Below are 25,021 nucleotides of genomic sequence, written 5' to 3'. Positions count from 1 at the left end.
CAGCTTCAGCATCCGTCTTTCTAATGAATATTCAGGGTTGATTTCCTTTAGGACTGGCAGGTTTGTTCTCCTTGCAGTCCAAGGGACTCTCAAGAGTCTTCTCCAACACCACAGTTCAAAAGCATCAATTCTTTAACGTTCAGCCTTCTTTATGGTCCAACATCTCACATGACTATATAGTTTTGGAAAAACTATAGCTTTGACTCTACAGACCTTTGTTGGCAAAGTATGTCTCTGCTTCTTAATACACTATCTAGGTTTGTCACAACTTTTCTTCCAAGGAGCAAGAGTTTTAACTTCATGGCTGCAGTCACTATCTGCAGTGATTTTGGACCCCAGGATAATAAAATCTGTCACTGTTTTCATTGTTGCCCCATCTATTTGCCATGAAGTAATGGGACTGGATGCCATGATCTTAGTTTTTTGAATGTTGAGTTTTAAGCCAGCTTTTTCACTCTCCTCTTTCATTTTCATCAAGAGGCTGTTAGTTCCTCTTTGCTCTCTGCCATAAGGGTGGTGTCATCTGCATAACTGAGGTTACTGATATTTCTTTCTGCAATCTTGACTCTAACTTGTGCTTCATCCAGCCCAGCATTTCACATGTACTCTGCACATAAGTTAAATAAGCAGCATAACAATATACAGCCTTGACGTGCTCCTTTTCCAATTTGGAATCTGTCTGTTGTTCCATGTCCGGTTCTGTTACTTCAGAACACATTTTTTGCTTTTTTTCTAAGTCATGTTGCTAACTACATAATATGATAAATGAGAAAAAGGGTACCACATATTATATTCAGTAGAACAAGACAGAACTGGAAAATATGCTTTCAAATAAGTTCTGTGCCAATGTTTTCATGATTCTGTTGGAAAATGGCTAAAATTACCTGATACAAGATATTACCATGCATAATGAGCAAAATGAAACTTCAGTATTTGTATATTCATTCAATGTAACAAATTCATCTTGAGTTATCTATCTAAGGGCAAAGCACCATTTGAGGCAATTTGGGGAATACTAGAATGACTGAGATGGGGTAACTTAGGGAGGAAGTGAGACAGAGATTGATGAGTATCTTACAGGAAGTGCAGACAAATAAAAAACAATTGACTGTCATGGTTAAGGAGGTTTCTATAAGGATGTGACATATATAATTCATTTTAAAAACTGATTAGGATGTTAAGAGTTGGAGCTGGCAAACATCATATTCTAGGAATAGAGATTATCACGAGCAAAGAAAATAGATCCTCCCGAATCACAAGCATCTGATGTGACTGGAATATGGTGCTAAAGATTGAAATAGGATTTCCTTAGGCAGAATGGAAATAGTGAAAGGTATTTGAGGTAAAAAGAACAAAATTCAGACTGAAAGATTAAAAGATGACAGAAGGAAATGGCCGGAAAATGGTGATTTGTGTTAGACGTGAGAGATACCCTTAAGGTATAGCACGCAGTCAGCAGGCAGGGGGACATCTTTTTCGAAAGCACCTTCACCCCACACAAACAACAAACAGCACAATTAATGAAACCAACCCACCCTTTTCTCACCAGATCATCTCTCTTACTAATTTCTGATCATTTACCCTCACATTCATAGCTATGATTACAGACTACATTAGAGGCCTTTGGTGCTTTACATCTCACCACTGGACCAGTCTCTGATTCCAGCTGTTATTCCTGGGGACAGTTCTATGTCCTCCAAAGACATCCCACCTCAAGTGTATTCCATGCTTCATTCTGTTATTCCTTCTCAGGGCCTGCTCCAAGTCTCTAGGAGATTCTCAGGTCAAGCACAAATAGCCTGCAAGTTCTGGAAACTCAACACCACTAGAAGTGACCCTCATCCAATGGGGATGGGAGCCACTGGATAAAATTCTCAGCTTCCATCTACTGATCAGACAATTCTGGGAGACATTCTGTCCCTTCTCAGAGGTCCTTAAGCAACTGATGCCTATAGTGACAACCTCAATAATATATTGGTTCCTCCTTTCCTGCCTGTTCTTTTATGCTTGAGGTTCTTTTACACTTGCTGCTAGTAATTACCTCTCAAATACATGACCTGAATAAAGGCCTCAGTCTTTGGATCTGCTTTCAGGAGAATCCAATACAAAGTGGACTCATGCATCTGGTGTTAGTGCTGTTTGCTCACATAGCAAGTAACAGACTCTGATGTCTTACATAACTGCCCATTGATGATCACACTTTGCCACTTTTTGCAAAACACTCAGTTTAATTCTGCCATCTCCTGTATTATGGCTAGCTGTGAAAGAGGACATGAGATAAAACTATAAATGAACATGGGACAAGCTATGGAAGACACTGAAAGCTATGATAAGAAATTTCCTTTATATGTTCTGACATATTTATAGGAAATTTTTTCATTGAAATTGTACAGTCATCAATATCCATGTGTAATAACTAAGTAGGATCTATCTTGTTTATTTCTATACTATTTTCCTACCGAGTGAAACAATTCATTCCTTTCATTTGGGTGAAAAAACTTTAAAGAAGAATCCAACAAGCCAGTGTAAAAATAGGACAATCTTAGAAGCCACAGCACTTAAATATGAAGTTAGTGAGAGGACAATAGGAGTTAGTTTTCAGTAAATATCTGTTTGTGGTCAGAAATGAAACCTGCCAGGCACAAAACTAAATTGAGGGGTTTTCTACCTTTTCTCACTACAGTTTAATAAAAGGCTTTGAGACATCAATTTTTCTATTTCCCACTGATGTAAATGGTATGAGATCTCAAATAAAATACTATATTTCTCTACAATGGAAACCCAAAAGTGGGAGCTATGTCTTAAAACTGTAAGAAAACCCTGCACACACTCACAGCCCTACCAAATAAGGGATGAGAAAAATTGTGAGTAGAAGAGGATTGAAAAGAAAAGAAAGTGTTTTAGAAAAGAATCATCCTCAGAAAACCATGAAACTTATATTTGTGTACATGACTGTCATTTTAAGTCAAGTAGCAAAATATGACTTTTAAACTCAATTAACATAGGAACTATGTTATATAATAATAATGCAATAATTAATTCAGCATATACACTCTGTGTCAGCTTAATGAGATGTGTTTCTTATGGATACTTATTATTTGATGAAGAGAATGATAAGGAGGAGGTATAAGAACCTACATATATTTTTATGAGTAGGCCCTGGTACTCCCAACAAAATTCTAAAAGAGATGGGAATACCCAGACCACTTGAGCTGTCTCCTGAGAAATCTGTATGCAGGTCAAGAAGCAACAGTAAGAACCGGATATGGAACAACAGACTGGTTCCAAATTGGGAAAGGAGTACATCAAGGCTGTATATTGTCACCCTGCTTATTTAATTTATATGCAGAGTACATCATGAGAAATGCTGGGCTGGATGAAGCACAAACTGGAATCAAGATTTCTGAGAGAAATATTAATAACCTCCAATACACAGATGACACCACCCTTATGGCAGAAAGTTGAAGAGGAACTAAAGAGCCTCTTGATGAAAGTGAAAAAGGAAAGTGAAACAGTCTGCTTAAAACTCAACATTCAGAAAACTAAGATCATGGCACCCACTCCCATCACTTCATGGCAAATAGATGTGGAAACAATGGAAACAGTGACAGACTAACTTTTGGGCTCCAAAATCACTGCAGATGGTGACTGCAGCCATGAAATTAAAAGATGCATGTTCCTTTTAAGAAAAGTTATGACCAACCTAGACAGAATATTAAAAAGCAGAGACATTACTTTGCCAACAAAGGTCCGTCTGTCAAAGCTATGGTTTTTTCCAGTAGTCATGTATGGATGTGAGAGTTTGACTATAAAGAAGCTGAGCATTGAAGAACTGATGCTTTTGAACTGTGGTGTTGGAGAAGCCTCTTGAGAGTCCCTTGGACTGCAAGGAGATCCAACCAGTCCATCCTAAAGGAAATCAGTCCTGAATATTCATTGGAAGGACTAATGCTGAAGCTGAAACTCCAATACTTTGGTCACCTGATGCAAAAAACTGACTCATTACAAAAAATCCTGATGCAGGGAAAGATTGAGGGTAGTAGGAGAAGGGGACGACAGAGGATGAGATGGTTGGATGGCATCACCGACTCTATGGACATGAGTTTGAGTAGGCTCTGGGAGTTGGTAATGGACAGGGAAGCCTGGCGTGCTGCAGTCCATGGGGTCGCAAACAGAACAACTGAGTGACTGAGCTGAACTGAACTCCCAACAAGGAGAAGAGATGACTATAGCAGTTCAAAAATTCAGCAACTATAGAATCAATCAAACTGTTTTGTTTGTTTTCACTAGAACCCTATTTTATTCGACATATCTTGTCTTTATTTTTGCATTAATGAAACAGTTATTTCTCAATATATTAATATATGAAAAAATAATCCACCTTTGGTGAAATCCAGTATCTGTTTCACTCTGCACAATTCAGTAGAAGTGGAGTAGATTTGATTTAGTTTTTTTAATGAAGTAAAGAAGGTTTAAAAAAAACTTCCTTATATAGAATTTCAATATGTATGCAGAGCTCAAATAAAGGAGAAAAGAAATTAAAAGAAGAAAATTGAAATGTAAAAACGTGTAAAATACATACTAAGGAAGAAAAAATATTATAATAGTAAATCAGTGTATTATGTACTAAAAGTTCTGACAATCAAAAGGCCATTATCCCTGGCCCCTGAAACAGTGGTCACAAATTTGGTCTGGGATTAGATGGACGTGGGCTGAAACCTCGGCTCTACCTTTTGCTGGGTAAACTGACTCACCTGAGGGATTGAGATAGTAATGCTATGGCATTGTTTATTTTTTTAGGGATAAAATCCAATAATGTAAGTACTAGAGTGGTTAGAGAGCTATGGAAAGCATTTGCTAAATGAGAGATGCTGTTATAACTATCATTTTAAGGATTCAAAATCCATTGTGAAGAAAAAGCCACTAAATAAGAGAAACACAAACAGAATATGGTTATTGCTTTAAAACAACTATCAATGCTATAAGCACTCCAGGAAGAAAAAAAGAGGAATTCTAGCTGATAAAAATGGCAAGGGTTTCATGGCAGAAATAGCATTTATATTAGTTTTAAACATTCTCAATCAATTAGCAGTTGTGTAGGGGATAAGCAGAGCAAGTCAGGCACCCAGTTAAACAATCCGTATTTACAAAGATGTGTATGTGTCTGTAGGTAGAGATGGAAGTGGTGGGAAGTTTGGTGATGAGTAAGTACACCATCCAGGGAAAAGGTTAATGTGCTGGTATGGTGAGGAGGAAAAACTAAGGAAGAAAGCAAAAGGAGAAGGAACATTAAGAATTATGAGAATTAAGTTGGGGCCACATTACAGAGAAGCTAAAACACAATGCCTATGACTTTTTCTTTGTTCTCTAGTACAATAGCCAATGAAGTCACAGAGCAAGAAAAGACAAATTATTTATTTGAAACAAAAGAACAATAAGTCACATGTAAGACATTTATCTATGTTACCCCAAAATGTATAATCTGCTTCTTCCCAGCTATGTCTAAGCAATCTATCTCATTCACTGCAGATGACATTGATTCTCTGAGCTAAAATGTTTCTGTATCGTCAATGGACAGGTTATGGGTAAACAAATGAATTCAGATGAATCAGCAGAGAGATGGGCTTTATTTTTTTTAACTAAAAACAAACAAACAAACAAAAACCCACAGATCTAGAACAAGAATATTAAATATTCTGAAGAAAAACATTGTAAGGGTAGGGGCTTTCTCCCTCCTGTGTGAAAAGTATATAGAAGATGCTTAAAACCAACTGCTTAACAAATTTTGCAAGAAGAAGAGGTGGAGATGACTCATGTTGCTTAGCTTTTATTATTGCCACAAGCATAAACATCACAATGGAAAATGAAGTTCTTTGGGAGGCAAGCAAGGATACTGAGAAAAAAATCATACAACTGCCTCAACTCACATTGAAGACCATGAATGTCTCCAAAGACAGCTCCTAACAATTCCATCTTCCTATATACACACTCCACTTTTCCCGTAAGAGGATGTTTTTGCTTGTCCCTGACGACCTAGAACACAATTTGTAGTATTCTGATCAGTAGAATGTGGAGGAAACAATATCCTGGTGACTTTCGAGCTCAGGCATTAAGAGGGCCTGCAACTTCCATCTTTCTTCTCTTGGATCCTTGAATCAATATGTAAGAAATCCAGACTTCCCTGCTAGAGAGAGAAGCCACATGAATGGGGACTTAGGAGATTAGACACCACATGGAGAGAGGGAAAAAGAAGAAGCACTGATGTCTCAAATACTGAGCCCTGAATCCAGAAATCATTTTAACTACCAGTACATGGCAGACTGCAAGTGAAAATGCTATAGAAATGGACCCCCTGACATTCCCACCCAGCCAATCCATGGAATCATGAAACAATAAGGTGGCTGCTATTATTCGTGGTGCTTTGTTAAACAGCAATATTAACCAAAATAATAATAATAATAAGATGTGGACCTGTGAAACCACAGGAAATGTCCATAACTCTGAGACATAGCAGTTCTCTATTAGCCTACTATTACATCCTCTTACTATGAAGTATTAATAACCCCCACGCTCTTTCCCTATCTCACTGATGATGTGGGGTTGAAATCAAAGTATGATTTTGAGACACAATATAAGATTTCTGGTTAAATTTGAATTTCAGATAAACACAGCTTTTTAAAAATATATATACAATTATGTTCCCATGCAATATTTGTTTGCTGTTAATCTGAAATTCAAATTTAACTGGGCATCCTGTACTTTGATTTGCTAAATCTGGTAATCCTACACACAAAGGATTGCTTTATCTTAACTTTTTTTTTTTTTTAAGAGAAATAATGATTCCAAAAGCTTTGGAGGTATAAATGTACATCAATTCTTTGTGCATAACATTGTTGAAGGCAGTCCAGAGATACCGGAATGAAAGACACAGTTGTTAATAGCTCATAGTAACAACTTTTTCAAGTTCTGGGAAGAGCAGATGGGGTAGAATCATGAAGGTAGAGAATGAAAATTACACAACTAACCAGGAGGATAGTCGTGGGGGGTGAGAATTCCTGAGTTGGGTGTAGGTTATGGCTGTGTATTGGTTCAGTGCTCCTTCCTCAGGAAGGTTGCCTCACCATAATAGCCTGCTTTCTCATCTGCATCTTAAGACAGGTTGTGCTAAGTTCCTTTCAGCTCTTAAACATTCCATGATTTTAAGTGCTGATAGTAGAAAAAGGATTTGCATTCAGGTCAAAAAGTTGAAAAACTGGAATTTCCCCAGCCTTCAAAATTGTGCTTTTACACAGCAAATATTACCTGGTTGAGGTAATATTAACAAATATTAACAAATCCCTATTTGTTCTATTTCCAAATTGTTCAGGCCATTTTACTAAATCTTGCCCACTAAACCACAATAATATATTGTATTAAAAGCTTATGGGTGAAAAGTTTTTACCCTTCTTTTATAAGTTAATGGTGACCAAGATAAAGCTGTATGTGCAAAAGAACTCCAGTTATTAAATAGTGGAAAGGAACAGAAAGCAAAAGTCTTTAAAAATAGCTAAGTCTTCATATTTCTGGAGGAAAAAAATATAACTTGTGGCATACTGTTATACTTAATAAATCCTTTCTAATCCTATATTCCTGATAACCTAAGGTTAAAAGGAGCCTTAAACAGGAACTAATTTCTGAAGCATCCTGAAGACTTAGAAGGGGAAATTGGCAGGGTCTCCAAAGGACTAGCTGTTTCCTCTAAGCATTTGGATAATAAACTCAGCTTTTAATCTAATATAATCAATTTACCAACAGTCTCTAAAAATTTACTATGTACCAGGCACTTGGAGACATTTCATTTCAACCTCATAGCCCTATCATGTATTATTAATTCCATTTTCTGGGTCTGGAGAGGCTTAGAAAGGTGAAATCTGTTCCTGAGATCTCATAACTGATGACAGCAGGGCCAGTATTTGAATGTAACCCTGCCTGATATTGTCACTTTTTCTACTTTATGTTTGCCACAAAAATGGGTGAGTTATGTAAATGTGGAAAGTATATATTCACTGTTCTTGCTCTGTGTTCTAAATTAATTTAAAAAGAAAAAAAAAAAAGGTTCCTTCTACTTGGTGTTTGTCTCCATATCTTTCTCTTCACTCACCTGTCTGCGAAGGTCTCTTGTCTTCTTACACATGTTTTCTATTGCCATATTGAGGGTATTACTCCTTTCCTTTTTTCCAGTCTGCAAGGGAGAAAAAAAAAATGGCATAAGCAATGGTATTGAATTACTCTTTATCACTTAGCAATCTGCTTTCTAAATTTCCTGAAAATAACAGCTTGAACATTCAAGAATAGGTCTCGAAACTGCTATGATACTGCTATGATTCATGAGTACTTCACTTAAGAGTAAGTTTGAATGGTGATTAAAGTTCACATTATTTTCTTCTTTAAGCTTCTGTAATATTTTTGATATAGGCTTGGGCTGCATTCAGTGTGGCAGTAGGCAGAGCATTATCTCCAAGAAACCATGATCTTCATTCTTAACAAGTCGACTCTTTAACTGCAAAGCATGCAATTAGCTTAAAAGCATTAGATGCCCAATTTGTCAACTTCTGTGGGAGTTTCTGAAGTCATTTTCGTGGTGTATTGTGTAAGTTATGCAGAGCCATATTGGAGTTTTGCTAAACACTAAATAAAATATGCAGTGCAAATTCATACAATTTGCAAAAGTTGACCACAAATTTAGCTGACAATATTCCAAGAACAAAGTGTTTCAAGTGAAAACTGGACGCTGTTTTTGGCTCTTTGGGATAATTTGTGCAACACCTTCTTCTCCTTTAAGCGGAACAGTTCTATTATATCCTTAACCTAAATCTTTAGGCTATTAAGCACATAGAGAGTCACCTTGGTTGGTATTTTCTACATATTACTTTTGTGGGAGACAACTGAATTGAATCTAATCATACTTTTCTAGTGATATCTTATATAAAAGAGATTGAAAAAAATCATTATGTGATTCACCTCTAGGAATATTGCTACTATTTAAAATTACAAACTGAAAGAGCTCTTGACAGGAGACCTTGAAAAGCCGGAAAGCAAGTTTAAGCAGCTGATAACTGAAGGAGTTTACATCATGGATGGTACGAAAGGGCATTGAGAGGAAGCACAGAACATTAGGCAACGTGCCATACACTGCTCCCAGTGACTGAACTCATATATGAATCCATATTTCCAAGTGGAAAGACTCCTTTATAAGAAGTTCAAGACCATCTATACTCTACCCATATCTGTGTTTTTAGTCCAATCTTCTGCCACATACTTTTAAGTCCTATTTTTTACAGAAACAATATTTCTATACATTTCTCTCTCTTCTCCCAAGTTCTTACATATATCTTTGATTGCAGCAAGTGTCTCCCCAAATCATTTTCTATTAAAATCCTACCTGTTTCATAATGGTTTCCACTCAGAGTTACCCCCCAACACCTGTGCTCAAAAGTAAGCCCTCACCTCTCCTTGTTCTGATAAAATGTTCTGATAGCATTTTAAAAACTTCCCAAAATGCTCATTTTGTTTCTGTATAGGTCAATCACCTTTACAATAATGTTAGAATCTTGATGTTGGCAAGTGTATCTTTTTTTTTTTAATTCCTAAAAGTAACTTGTATAGAATTTATTAAATAGTATTGGCTAATTTATAAATAAACAACTTGATTCAAAACACAACATAGTTTTTTTAAGAACCTACTATAAGAGATTTTAGCATCTGCTCATCAAGGCACAACTAAAATCCTCTGTTAACCAAGGTTGCTGGTACCCATGTAAACCTCAAGTAGATTTGGTTTTGCTTAGCAGTAACATTATTGATATTTATGATTCAAAAGCACCATCATTTAAGCCCCTTCAGTACACAGAAAGTTATGGGGCATCCACAGACCAGTCTACTAAATTCCAGTAACAATGCTCAAGCACTATGATAGCCAACAATTGACCCCACATATCTCCAGATACCTCATGGGGGAAACACAGAGGATGGGTTACTAAGTCCTTTACCGCATTTTATTTTTGAGAGTGAGTATGCAGTGTGTGCATGATGGAGACTGTCTCCAGTGAATGAAGTGGGGAAAGGAAGAAGGGAGAAGTAGGAGAGATAAATAAAATTCTAAATGTCAGAGCAATAAGGCCACGGTGGCAATTACTTGGATTGCCACCAGTACAGTAGGCTATAAGACAGTTTCAATTTTACCTAAAGAATCTATCCCTTATCCTCTAGTTTAATGCAATGCTAGCTCTTGATTATCTCTTTCCATGTCACAAAAGCAGAGACTCTCAATCAGAGGAAGGAATAGGACAGACCAAGAGACACCTCCCACCCCCAACACACACAGGCATCAGGAATAACACGAAAGATTTCTGTGGTGTTGGTCATAAAAGCTCACTAGTTTCTGTGATATGATTCATCAGAACAACTAAAAGATGTCAGATTTCTCAGTTAACAGCAACGACATAGAAAACTTTCATAAAGGATGACAGTGGGTGACAGCATAAGGAGATTAAATAAGGACTATAAAGATGATTTCCCAATTTCTCCTCAGAGTTTCACCTTAGTTTAAAAGGTTTAATTGGGTCAAAGACATTTTGTTCTCCAGATAATAAAAAACAGTCACTACAATTTCAAGAAATATAAAGCTTTCCTTTCTCTCATCCCTGTGTTTCCATCCCCCTCCTCCACATTTCTTCTCTTTCACCCCCAGCTTTTTATTGGGTCCTTGCTCTGTTTATACAGATTTATTTGGCTCAGTCAAGCTATTTTATGCCTCTTTAATCCTTTTGCATGGCATAAAAATAAATAAAGCAAGAAGAAATAGCCCCATCCTACTTAAAAGCCCTCATTCCTCCTGTTTTCAAAGCCTCAACAAATCATCAAGCAATGAGCTGGGACTGAAGGTGAATTGTGTGTGCTGAGGTAAGGGACCGAAAGGGCAGGATATTAAAACATAATCACAGCTAACAGTCAAGAGCCTGCCTATATTCCCAATGCTCAGAAGAGAAGATGCCCCTCAAAGGAAGCTTTAAGGGAACATTTAGGGTCAGCACAGTCCTACTAATGGAAAAATGTACCACTTACAGTAAAAGGCAAGGAGAAAAACTCAGAAAACACAGCACAGATCAGCACTGTAGAGGGAAAGCAATCATGTTCTTCATTAGTAAATGCACTGCCAGGAAAGACTACCTCAAAAAGAACAGTTTTGAGTACAGACTTCATTCAATGAAACTCCATTATTTTATTACTGAATATAATAGTTTTATTATGAATAGTATAACTTTGTGAATGCTACAGTATGAATATTCATAATATTATGAATATTTTGACTGAGCAAAATGAATCTGGATAAACAGAACAAGGACCCAATATAAAGTTGGGGTGCAAGAGAAGAAAGGTAGGGGAGGGGAATGGAAACACAGGAAAGAGAAAAGGGAAACCTGTCCCAATATGATCTAGGCTTATAAATCTTAACTATGAGTCTTCCTGTGAATTCTGCTTAAGCATTGCTCCCATACAACTACCGCAGTCAATTACACTCTCTCATATAGTTTCCTAAAGCTACCTACATATTTGGAAAACATTGCTACGTAAATAAACTCTCCTTGAATTATCTGAGTTTGAGTATTTCATCTGTATCCTGTTTGGGACTCTGGCTAGGGAGACCTTTTAACACTGGATTGTTCAATATGATAGCTAACAGTCATATGTGGCTATTCAAATTAAATAGTATTAAAAATTCGATTCCTCTATTTAAAATGAACAATAGCCACATGTGTCTAGTGGCTTCTGTACTGTACAGCACAGATACCTATCTCTTATCTCAGAAAACTGTATTCAACAGCAGTGTTCCAAAATATACTTTTGTTTTTTCAAGTGTATAATGAGTTCCTACTTTTTCACAATCACCTTTTATTTGAGAATAAAATAATGAGCAAGAAATAAACAAGCAAACAAACCCAACTCTCAAGGTGTATAGCAAAGAAACTAGAGATCTAATTCTGTCCTCTTCTTTGTTCCAAAAATCTTCCCTCTACTCCCATTTCTCATGGAATTAAGAACAAACTTTTGATCACAGTGTTCAAAGTCCCACAGGATCTACTCCCATATTTACTCATCGAACATCAATAAGATACATTAATGAATCTTTTATTTTCTAGACAATACACAATCACAGCTTGGGAACTAAGAGCAGGTGAGTTACAGATAGAGCTTTATTTCAAATATACCAGTCTGGCTTGAATTTGAAGAATGTACTGATATTTGAGGAGATTAAGAATAGAGACACACCAAATAATTAGATAATTGCTGCAACAGTCCACAGAAGAGAAGAAAAGGGTGAAAATTAAAGCAGCGGCTGTCATGAAACTGAGCACAACCCTGTGGGTACTGGGCATGGAAGCCTTCTATGTCCTCCATTTCTCATTTGTAGGAAACAGACTTATACTTCCATGAGTTCCAAACAGCAGATTCAAACAGATGCTAATCAAGGAAGGGAGGAGATACATAGACAAGGGAGGAGCAGACAAGAAACAGTCAGTCAGTTCAGTTCAATCACTCAGCATAGTCCGACTCTTTTGACCCCATGGATTGTAGAATGCCAGGCTTCCCTGTCCATCACCATCTCCCAGACCTTGCTCAAACTCATGTTCATCGAGTCGGTGATGCAATCCAACCATCTCATCCTCTGTCATCCCACCTTCAATCTTCCCAGCAGCAGGGTCTTTTCCAATGAGTTGGTTCTTCTCATCAGGTGGCCGAAGTATTAAGAGTTTCAGCTTCAGCATCAGTCCTTCCAATGAATATTCAGGGTTGATTTCCTTTAGGATGGACTTGTTGGATCTCCTTGCAGTCCAAGGGACTCTCAAGAGTCTTCTCCAACACCACAGTTCAAAAGCATCAATAATTCAGTGATCAGCTTTCTTTATAGTCCAATTCTCACATTCATACACGACTACTGGAAAAACCATAGCTTTGACTAGATGGCCCTTTGTCATCAAAATAATGTCTCTGCTTTTTAATATGCTATCTAGGTTTGTCATAGCTTTTCTTCCAAGGAGCAAGAGTCTTTTAATTTCATGGCTACAGTCACCATCTGCAGTGATTTTGGAGCCCAAGAAAATAAAGGCTGTCACTGTTTCCATTGTTTCCCCATCTATTTGCCAGGAATAATGGACCAGATGCCATGATCTTAGTTTTGTGAATGTTGAGTTTTTAGCCAGCTTTTTCACTTTCTTCTTTCACTTTCATCAAGGGGCTGTTTAGTTCCTCTTCACTTTCTGCCATAAGGGTGGTGTCATCTGCATATCTGAAGTTATTGATATTTCTCCCAGAAATCTTGATTTCAGCTTGTGCTTTCATCCAGGCTTGCATTTCACATGATGTACTCTGTATATAAGTTAAATACGCAGGGTGACAATATACAGCCTTGACGTACTCTTTTCCAATTTGGAAACAGTCTGCTTTTCCATGTTTGGTTCTAACTGTTGCTTCTTGACCTGCATACAGATTTCTCAGAAGGCAGGTCAGGTGGTCTGGTATTCCCATTTCTTGAAGAATATTCCAGTTTGTTGTCATCTACAGTCAGAAGCTTTGGCATAATCAATGAAGCAGAAGTAGATGCTTTTCTTAAGTTCTGTTGCTTTTTATATGATCCAACATATATTGGCAATTTTATCTATGGCTCCTCTGCCTTTTCTAAATCCAGCTTGAACACCTGGAAGTTCACAGTTCAGGTACTGTTGAAGCCTGGCTTGAAGAATTTTGAGCATTTCTTGTTAGCCTGTGAGATGAATGCAATTGTGCAGTAGTTTGAACATTCTTTGGCATTGCCTTTCTTTGAGATTGAAATGAAGCTGACCTTTTCCAGCCCTTGGCCACTGCTGAGTTTTCCAAATGTGCTGGCATATTGAGTGCAGCACTTTCATAGCATCATCTTTTAGGATTTGAAATAGTTCAACTGGATTTCCATCACTTCCACTAGCTTTGTTCATAGTGATGCTTCCTAAGGCCCACTTGACTTCACATTCCAGGATGTCTGGCTCTAGGTGAGTGATCACACCATCATGGTCATGATTATCTAGGTCATGAAGATCTTTTTTCTAAAGTTCTTCTGTGTATTCTTGCCACCTCTTCTTAATATCTTCTGCTTCTGTTAGGTCCATACCATTTCTGTCCTTTATTGTGCCCATCTTTGCATGAAATGTTCCCTTTGTAGCTCTAATTTTCTTGAAGAGATCTCTCATCTTTCCCACAAGAAACAATAGTGCAGTCCTGGGGCAGGGTCCTGGTTCCTCCTCAAGGGATAAACATAATAGTATCTTTCAGGTCTGCAGAACTAAAACCCCCACCAAAGGAAAGATGTTCCAAGAGAATGTCACAGTTTGATAAGCTTAAGAAACTCATCAGGAGACCGCCTGACGCCACGTTAGAGTGCAGGCCCTGCCCACACACTGACCCTCATCAGCAACTCTACCCTTGAACCATTGCTATAAAAGAAAGAAAAGAAAGAAAGTGAAGTTGTTCAGTTGTGTCCGACTCTTTGAGACCCTGTGGACTGTAACCTACCAGGCTCCTCCATCCATGGGATTCTCCAGGCAAGAATACTGGAGTGGGTTGCCATTTTAACACTTCACCAAATCCTTCAAGGTTGGGACACAATTTTGAGAGGCATGATCCTCTTGTGTTCCCCTCTGCCTGGCAAAGCAATAAAGATATTCTTTCCTATGTTACTCAAAACTCTGCTTCCAAGATTCAGTTCAGCACCAGTGCTCAAAGGCTGAGTTTTCAGTGCCAGTCAGGAAGAAGAAAATAGCCTTACGGACTCTGAATGAGTAACTTGGGCAGGATGATGCAGGCAGATGCTGGAGAGTAAAGAAAAGGAAACAGTATTTCTCACTAGACTGTACAGTCCTTGAGGGAGAGAAACTCTGTACATGTAATTGTCCCTCATATTACCTAGCACAGTGGTTGCACATAGTAAGATCTCAGAGGTTAGTTTTTGAATAAATAGAGGAAAGATGGACTGATCCTTGGCAAATCCCATAATATTTCTAGACCTTAATTTCCACACCCATCAAATGAAGATTTGCCCCAAATTGTTCCCATATTCCAACTTTAAAATTCCATAAAAGGGCCATGTTATCTTTAAAAATTAAAGAATATGCTACTGTTTTGTACAATTTCTTGCATAGACAGTTGTTTAAAATGTGTTGGAAAAATGTTTGCACAGTATAAATCTGTAGTGGTACAAATAAAAGAAGACATTTGAAATAAGAAGACCATGATGCTGACCTCACAAATACTAGGAAGTCTCAAATATTAAGGGATGAGGTTAAATGCAAATGAAAAGTTATCTAACTCATAGTCAAAAGAAAATTTTATTTGTGCAGACAGAAAACCTATACAGAGTTTAAAAACCAAGAAAAATTTGTTGTTATTATTTTGTTATATTTTCTATTTGCTTTTAAATGTATGCCATTTTATTCAACCTTTTAAAATGACACATTTCCCTTTAAATGGGAAATCTTTATTTCATGGTAAAGATGAATTTTGATGCCTTTAAATTAGTTCCTCTCTACAGAAATAGCTTTAAAATATTTTATGCTTAACACATAGCAGAGGCACAGATTCTAGTTCACATTTTGGGGGCATGAAAGACATACAAATAAATAAACATAAAACCTGAATTATCTTCTAGATTGCCAGTGTGCTGAATGGCATGGCAGAAAAACATCCTAAAATGGTATCCTAAAAAATCCTTCTGAAGCAAGGTTTGTGCTATGAAAATGACATTAGAACAAACAAAAAATTAACTCTCAGACTTGAAATGAGGTTTTTAAAAATAACTTTATAAGAACAGAATGACTTAGCTATCAAGGGAAACAGTCTGAAGATTGTAAGTGTCTTGAACTTTCATAGTGTTTGGGAAAGTAGGATGCCACCCCAGGTAGCTGCCTGCTGGGGTGGAACAGGGAGGCAGTGAGGGGGAACCAACTATGTCAAATATCTGCCACAGCTAAGGATTTTACACGCATCTTCTCAGATGCCGTTCACAGTCATTCTTCACACATTTGCACATGAAGATACTGACACTCAGTAAGTTTAAATACTTACACCACCAGGAGGAAACATAGTGCATGTTAGGATCAAATTGACCTGAGTCTAACCTCAGACTTTCTCTACCACATTTGAATGAGCAGTAACTAAAACCCAAATTAATATTTTATATAAATTTATACCTTAAAAATAATTAGAGGAGTAGTGTAGAAGTTTATAGAGTCGGTTATAATTGTTTGAATCTGTGCTCCATCTCTTGATGGCTATGTGTCCTTGGACAAATTAATCTCTCAAAGTTTTAGTTTTCTTACCAATTAAAGATAATATAGAATATTTTTTCATAGATAAATTAAGATAATATAGCAATTATATCATAGGGTTATCGTAAGGAATAAAGAGATGAAGGTTGTACAAGTTATGGCAAGTAGTAAGCGCTCAAGGCATGTTAGCAGTTATTACTGTATTTATCAAGAGTGTCATCATTGTTAAAACACTTGCATTTCCCTATGCTTTCCAAACACTTGGAATACCCTCGTCAGTTCTCATTCAACAGGAAAATTCTTAATTCATAACTCAAACTCAGTCCAAGCACCTCAATCATCTCTTCTGATTGTCCTCAATCAAAACCATGCAATTAAAAAAAAGACATAAAAATCAAAACCCCTCTCATCTGTATTTCTATTAGGATCTGTGAAACTCTTTGTCATCTTTTATTTACGCTCTAACCCAACTTTTAAACTGCCAAGTCTGAAATTTTAGTACCAACTTCAGTGTTAGGCACTCAGTTAATGTCTGTGTGTGAAACAGATGGAAAAACAGTTAACCACGCTTTTATTAATAGTAAATAATTAAATATAAAATAAATAGTAAATAATTAAATTATTGATAAAAATTATTATTCTTAAAAAACTAATAATCATCCTGTTAGCTGTCAAATATTTTATTCAGTGTTTTTATTCAAAGACCATTATCATTATTCCTTACAAGAAGGTACAACATAAATTTGGTATGGGGATGAAACTAATACAAGGATCAGAAAATGAGACTTTTGATATAAGCAGTCTGGGTGACCTTAACTAAGTTGAATCACCTCTCTTGTCCTTATTCTTTGAATCTGTGAAAGGAGGCCATTGCACTAAATGACCTCTAGAGTCCCTCCCAGCTCTTGGAACAGGTGGTGCTGGAGTTTCTGTTGAAATTTACTCAAGTAAATCAAGCAATAAGAATGGGACACCGTAGCCTGATGCGTGTGTTCTCAGACCAGAGATGCCTATGTCAGATCCCATGAATTCAACAGATATGCCCCAAGCATGAAAGAAATATCTGTGCATTTGCACGACAATAGCATGCAAATTATTTACTGGTGATGTTTCTCACCTCCATTGAACCTCAGAGACAGATATAAACTGTGGCCTTCTCCTTTAATGATGCTGCCATGGAAAATCAGTCACACGCATGTGCCAGTGCGGATGCAAAGATCCAATCCAGTGACCAACAGGTAACTTTGAAAGTGACTGGAAGAGTCAAGAGTAACCTGACATTTTTATTTTCTAAAATCACTCAGCCTTTCACTCACCATTCTCCCTTCAAGCATTTTATGATAATTTGTCTCAGTCCCTGCCTCCCATTTTTCCTCTTTTGCTGCTAGAGTTTCTTGTCATCCACTCAAGCCCAGCAAACTCTTGAACTGACACTGTTCTAAATAAGAAGAAATTGAAAAGGTGGAGTTTATTAATTTCAGTGATTCAGCATTAACCTAAACTTGCTGTGACCCCTGCTTTAATGGATTTCAGATCTTGCCAGCTCCTAGGCCAGTGACTATTCCTATAAATCATGCTGTGGTTACTATTAAATAAAAGGAGTATGTTCAAAATTGAAAGTTTTACTTAAGTTCAGAGTGGAATCCTAGGATATTGTGCTCAGTAATGGGCCCTAATGTGTGTCTCAGGCTCATGCAGTGAAAATACAAAATAGAGATAATCAAGGTATTTAACCATAAGAACTGTCTATACCGAGAGTATTTCCATCTTTCATGTTTACGATTTTGTCACTTATTTTAAAAATGGCTTTATTTAATGCTAACATAACATTTTTATTTGACATAGCAAAATAATAGAAAACCTTCTGTCAGTCTCAGAGGTTGTGTGTCTGTGTGTGTTTGTGCATGCACATGCGTGTGTCTTGTTTCTGTTTAAATAAATATAGAGCTTTGGGAATGACTGGTTTAAACCAATGAAATAAGAAATGCGCCTAATCTCACAATCAAAATCAACTAAATTAGTTAACTGTGCTATTGACAAACAGATTAAAACAAATTCTTTGCCTTTGAAATTCAACTTATTTTCTCAGCTTGTTCAGGACATTTTATATCAATTTCATTACATTTAAAACACCATTTATGTAAAGCCACTATTAAAAGTTGGTAAAATGGTGGAATCAGATATTCTTTATTTTTTTTTTTTAAGTGGAGTGCAGTTTATTACACCGGTGGGCCCAAGGCAGAGTGTCCTCCTAGCCAAGGATTCCAACCAGTTTTTGTGAAAATCTTATATTTACTCTAAGTGTACGTGCCCAAACCCACCTCCCCAAATTCCCTGAAACTAGTCTGAACAAAGGAAAAGAAAGATGCAATCAAAGTTAACCTGTGATCCATATGCCTTAAGCCTCGGTAGTTAACAGTGGACAATTATCAATAGGCCTGTGGTCATACCCCAATAAGCATAATAGGATTTATGATTCTATTCGGTTACAGAGATAGTTAGGGTATTCTTTTAGGCAACGGAGAGTCTAGGAATGAACCCTGGGGCTCTTCCATCAGGGGTCTGTTTTTCCAGTTGGTATATCTTTTCCATAGAAACTGGGCATATAGTTCAAAGTCCACAGTCCAGCCCGAGATGGAGTCCTGCTTTCAAGATGGAGCCTGTTCTGTCTGTTTCCTCCTTCAATGGTATAGAATCTTGCATAATTCCTGAGGCAACGCCTAAAAGGAACAGGTTATGTAGGTGATTATTTTTAGTTCGAGTGTATTTATTCCTGCAATGGTTGAATGAATGCAATAAATAATGGTAATAGATATATTCAATACTCTGACCTTATTTACATATGGGTAAGAGTCCTTATGTTTATTTTTTTAATTAATGTATTTATTTTAATTGGAGGCTAATTACTTTACAATATTGTAGTGGTTTTTTATACATTAACATGAATCAGCCATGGGTGTACATCCTGAATCCCCTCTGACCTCCCTCCCCACCCCATCCCTCTGAGTCATCCCAGTGCACCAGCCCTGAGTACCCTGTCTCATGCATCGAACCTGGACTGGCAATCTATTTCACATATGAAAAATATACATGTTTCAATGCTATTCTCTCAAATCATTCCACACTCACCTTCTCCCATAGGGTTCAAAGTCTATTCTTTACATCTGTGCTTCTTTTGCTGTCTCACATAAAGGATCATTGTTACTATCTTTCTAACTTACATATATATGTATTAATAAACTGTATTGGTGTTTTTCTTTCTGACTTACGTCACTCTGTATAATAGGCCCCAATTTCATCCATCTCATTAGAACTGATTCAAATGCCCTCTTTTTAATAGCTGAGTAATATTCCATTACTCACCATTAGTCAGATGGTGACTGCAACCATGAAATTAAAAGACACTTACTCCTTGGAATAAAAGTTATGACTAACCTAGATAGCATATTGAAAAGCAGAGACATTACTTTGCCAACAAAGGTCCGTCTAGTCAAGGCTATGGTTTTTCCAGTGGTCATGTATGGATGTGAGAGTTGGACTGTGAAGAAAGCTTAGCACCGAAGAATTGATGCCTTTGAACTGTGGTGTTGGAGAAGACTCTTGAGAGTCCCTTGGACTGCAAGGATATCCAACCAGTCCATTCTGAAGGAGATCAGCCCTAGGATTTCTTTGGAAGGAATGATGCTAAAGCTGAAACTCCAGTACTTTGGCCACCTCATGCGAAGAGTTGACTCAATGGAAAAGACTCTGATGCTGGGAGGGATTGGGGACAGGAGGAGAAGGAGACAACAGAGGATGACATGGCTGGATGGCATCACTGACTCGATGGACGTGAGTCTGAGTGAACTCCGGGGGTTGGTGAGGGACAGGGAGGCCTGGCATGCTGCGATTCATGGGGTCACGAAGAGTCAGACACGACTGAGCAACTGAACTGAACTGAATATTCCATTGTGTATGTGTACCACAACTTGCTTATCCATTGGTCTGTCAATGACATTTAGGTTGCTTTCATGTCCTGGCTATTGTAAACAGTGCTGTGATGAACATTGGGGTACATGCATCCCTTTCAATTCTGGTTTCCCTGGTGTGTATACGCAGCAGTGGGATTGCATTCCCACCAACAGTGTAAGAGGGTTCCCTTTTCTCCGCACCCTCTCCAGCATTTATTTTTTGTAGACTTGTTGATAGCAGCCATTCTGACTGGCATGAGATGGTACCTCATTGCGGTTTTGATTTGCATTTCTCTGATAATGAGTGATGTTGAGCACCTTTTCATGTGTTTGTTAGTCATCTGTATGTTTTCTTTGGAGAAATGTCTGTTTAGTTCTTTGGCCCACTTTTTGATTGGGTCATTTATTTTTCTGGAATTGAGCTGTAGGAGTTGCTTGTATACTTTTGAGATTAAATCTTTGTCAGTTGCTTTGTTTGCTATTATTTTCTCCCATTCTGAAGGCTGTCTTTTCACCTTACTTATAGTTTCCTTCGTTGTGCAAAAGCTTTAAGTTTAATTCAGTCCCATTTGTTTATTTTTGCTTTTATTTCCAATATTCTGGGAGGTGGGTCATAGAGGATCCTGCTGTGATTTATGTCAGAGAGTGTTTTGCCTATGTTTCCCTCTAGGAATTTTATAGTTTCTGGTCTTATGTTTAGATCTTTAATCCATTTTGAGTTTATTTTTGTGTATGGTGTTAGAAAGTGTTCTAGTTTCATTCTTTTACAAGTGGTTGACCAGTTTTCCCAGCACCACTTGTTAAAGAGTTTATCTGTTCTCCATTGTATACTCTTGCCTCCTTTGTCAAAGATAAGGTGTCCATAGGTGCGTGGATTCATCTCTGGGCTTTCTATTTTGTTCCACTGATCTATATTTCTGTCTTTGGGCCAGTATCATACTGTCTTCATGACTGTGGCTTTGTAGTAGAGCCTGAAGTCAGGCAGGTTGATTCCTCCAGTTCCATTCTTCTTTCTCAAGATTGCTTTGGCTATTCCAGGTTTTTTGTATTTCCATACAATTGTGAAATTATTTGTTCTAGCTCTGTGAAAAATACCATTGGTAGCTTGATAGGGATTGCATTGAATCTATAGATTGCTTTGGGTATTATATTCATTTTCACTATATTGATTCTTCCAATCCATGAACATAGTCTATTTCTCCATCTATTGTGTCATCTTTGATTTCTTTCATCAGTGTTTTATAGTTTTCTATATATAGGTCTTTTGTTTCTTTAGGTATATTTATTCCCAAGTATTTTATTCTTTTCATTGAAGTGGTGAATGGAATTGTTTCCTTAATTTCTCTTTCTGTTTTCTCATTGTTAGTGTATAGAAATGCAAGGGATTTCTGTATGTTAATTTTTTATCCTGCAAATTTACTGTATTCATTGATTAGCTCTAGTAATTTTCTGGTGGAGTCTTTAGGGTTTTCTATGTAGAGGATCATGTCATCTGCAAACAGTGAGAGTTGTACTTCTTTTCCAATCTGGATTCCTTTTATTTCTTTTTCTTCTTTGACTGCTGTAGCTAAAACTTCCAAAACTATGTTGAATAGTAGTGGTGAGAGTGGGCACCCTTGTCTTATTCCTGACTTTAGGGGAAATGCTTTCAATTTTTCGCCATTGAGGACAATATTTGCTGTGGGTTTATCATATATGGCTTTTATTACATTGAAGTATGTTCCTTCTATGCCTGCTTTCTGGAGGGTTTTTATCATAAATGGATGGTGAATTTTTCAAAGACTTTCTCTACATCTATTGAGATAATCATATGGTTTTTATCTTTCAATTTGTTAATGTGGTGTATCACATTGATTGGTTTGCAAATGTTAAAGAGTCAGACATCATTTAAATCTTAGTTCCAAGATACAAACAAAGTGACCACATACCTATGTAATGTCATAGCTATGACCACATAACTAAGCTAAGATTTAATATCATCATCTATAGAATAAGGATGACAATACATGCTTTAGAGATTGTTGAGGATTAAATGAGATGATATACATAAAACATGTAGGATAGTAACTGTTTTATAACTTACATTTAATAAAGTATATTTATTATTGGCAATAAAAATAACTATTAGATCACTGAGGGTAGAGACCGTAAACTGTTTTATTTATGGCTATATTTCTAGTGCTTCTAGTGCTTGGCCATAATAGATACTCAGTATTTACTGATTTGAATGATAAAAAAATTCATTGAATTGATGAATGAATTAACATATGAAACATGACAGAGTTCTGAGGAAATTTTTCCTATTTTCATTAAGAGGATTGTAAAGATCTTGTTACACGGGACATGGACCCCTTGAAAATAATATTGGGTTGGCCAAAAAGTTTGTTCAAGTTTTTCTTTTTTTTCAAACTACAGAATTTTTTTTCAAATTACAGAAAAGCCCAAGCCAAAGATTCTTTTGGCCAACCCAATAGAATCTTCAGTTGATATAGACAAAACATAGATATCTAGGCCAAAGTTTACAAATCTTCTAATTTCAGTTAATGGTTAAAATATGTATTATTTTCTTTATTGAGATTTCAGTTTCCAAAATCCCTTTATTGAGTCATTGTCAGAGAATGATAGCATATTTCAGAAAGACATCTGACTTATTCTAGAAATCCTTTTGACTCTGATGCCTGACCCAGCTTTAGCAGCTGTTATCCATAAAGAAAACAAGCATGATGTTAAAATAAGAGTGGCTCTAAGAAAGTAGAAGTAGTATTTTGTATTATCAATTATACTTTGAGTTCTTATGGCAAGGACTTTTTTATGATATTGAAGAACAATACCAGAGTATAATAAGAAGTGATAAGTCATTACACACACAGATCAAATAAATTATTTTCCATCTTTTGAATAGAATCCTGTTCTCTAGCAATTTTTCTATTTCTACAATGCTTTAGGAGGTAGAGTATTCGAACCATACTGATCTCATTAAAATTTTATCATGTCATTGCTCCAGTTTCTTAAGTCTAATTTCCACTTCTTTTGTTTCCTAGGTCAGGCTTTTATAGTTTAATTATGCTCAATATGTCAAACTTTGGCCAACTGTAACCTTTACAAAGTTTGAATTATAGTCTAAGTTTTTCCATTGCACATACATGCAAAAATCCAGATCATCTAGATTTCTACCATATTGATTATTGTTTTAACTTTCACCATCAATTACAATCTGTGTCTTGCAGACATTTATTTTTAACACTGTTTAAGAATTAGATTTATTTTTTATGGATTAAAATAATTTCTATCATTTTTGTCTTCAACTAGTACTTTCAGGGTTCATAATTCAAAGAGTTTCTGACTCTGAAGCATGGAGGAAAGTTAAAGAAAGGTTCCACTTTGAAGAAACTTGGCATATAAAATTGTTTTTCTTCAAAATTAATTTTGGCAGGTAATAATTTTCCTTACAATTAATTTTTTCTTATAAATAAAAGATAATCAGCATTTCTCTTTCATAGCAAATCCACTTATCTATTGAAAATATTACCTGTGAAACTTGATTTGTGCATACATCTTTAACAGGAAAAAGTCTCATAAACAAGATCTAATTTATGTGCCATCAGAATAAGTACTGAGCTATGTGGAATAATTTGAAAGGATATAAGTCCTGGGTGTTCTTTGGAAGGAATGATGCTAAAGCTGAAACTCCAGTACTTTGGCCAACTCATGCGAAGAGTTGACTCATTGGAAAAGACTCTGATGCTGGGAGGGATTGGGGGCAGGAGGAGAAAGGGCATCACCAACTCGATGGACGTGAGTTTGAGTGATCTCCAGGAGTTGGTGATGGACAGGGAGGCCTGGCGTGCTGCAATTCATGGGGTTGCAAAGAGTCAGACACGACTGAGCGACTGAACTGAACTGAATATGTCTTGCTTGAAAATATTCTCTTTCCCATGCACCCATTCCCAGACCTTACGCAGTATATGAAATTTTTCTATTCCTTTATATTACGTTTAAAATATAAAGAAGGCATTTCATACTGATATGCCAAACCAAGATAATGATTTTAAAAAGAAACAGTCTCAGATATATAATGAAGATATAAAAGTTGAGATGTGTAGAGACTGCAGAATATTTTTAGGAGAGAATTTATATGGACAAAGCTAGTCTAGATTCCCAAGCTCCCCCTATTATCCTCACTCACACAAGTCGAAAAGGACTGTTTAGAAAGCATGATATGAGTCTCTGGCAGCTGAGATTCAATGGGCAAGCATAAACTCTCTCTTGAAAAATCTACCTGCTAAGAGGCGGCTGGCTGTTTCCTGATGATTGACAGAAGAGATGACTGAATTCTAATATTTGAACATTGTCTGTGGTCCAGACATAAGTGTCTTACAAAGGAAAAAAGGTCTGGGGTCATCTTGGTTTTTGTTTAAGATCATTTCCTCCACTGGTAAATAGAGCTAAGTTGAGAGGAGTTATATAAACTGCTAGATTTGAGAATAAGCAGTCAGCTGAAGGAGAAGAATCATTCACATCAAATGAATTGAAGGTGAAATGGGAACTTTCAAGGGACTCATGAAATCACTGGTGCCAGATTCTTTTTTTTTTTTTTTTTTTCCATTTGCCCCTCCTGACCCACTCACTACCCTATTTCATCACACTGTCTAAACTCACAGTTCAGATTAAACAAAGACGCTCCTTTGTTCCCTGACGTCAGGTGAGTTTGGCCAATAGGAGTAACAGAAAGGT

General features: G+C 36.8%; 1 protein-coding gene across 5 annotated transcripts in view; it reads right to left on the bottom strand.

Annotated features, from left to right (window-relative positions):
* CTNNA3 (catenin alpha 3) overlaps positions 1-25,021 on the bottom strand; it is a 1,958,943-nt gene that overhangs the window by 908,178 nt on the left and 1,025,744 nt on the right. For all 5 annotated transcript variants that reach the window (XM_070364862.1, XM_070364864.1, XM_070364866.1 and 2 more), the window contains one exon: positions 8,141-8,221. In XM_070364862.1, coding sequence (XP_070220963.1) covers positions 8,141-8,221 — 81 coding nt within the window. The remainder of the gene's footprint in view (positions 1-8,140; positions 8,222-25,021) is intronic.

This window comes from Bos mutus, chromosome 28, assembly GCF_027580195.1.
Source record: "Bos mutus isolate GX-2022 chromosome 28, NWIPB_WYAK_1.1, whole genome shotgun sequence".
NCBI classification, from domain to species: domain Eukaryota; kingdom Metazoa; phylum Chordata; class Mammalia; order Artiodactyla; family Bovidae; genus Bos; species Bos mutus.
The sequence above is the reverse complement of the archived record's forward strand: the minus strand, read 5'-3'. Positions and strand labels throughout refer to the sequence as shown.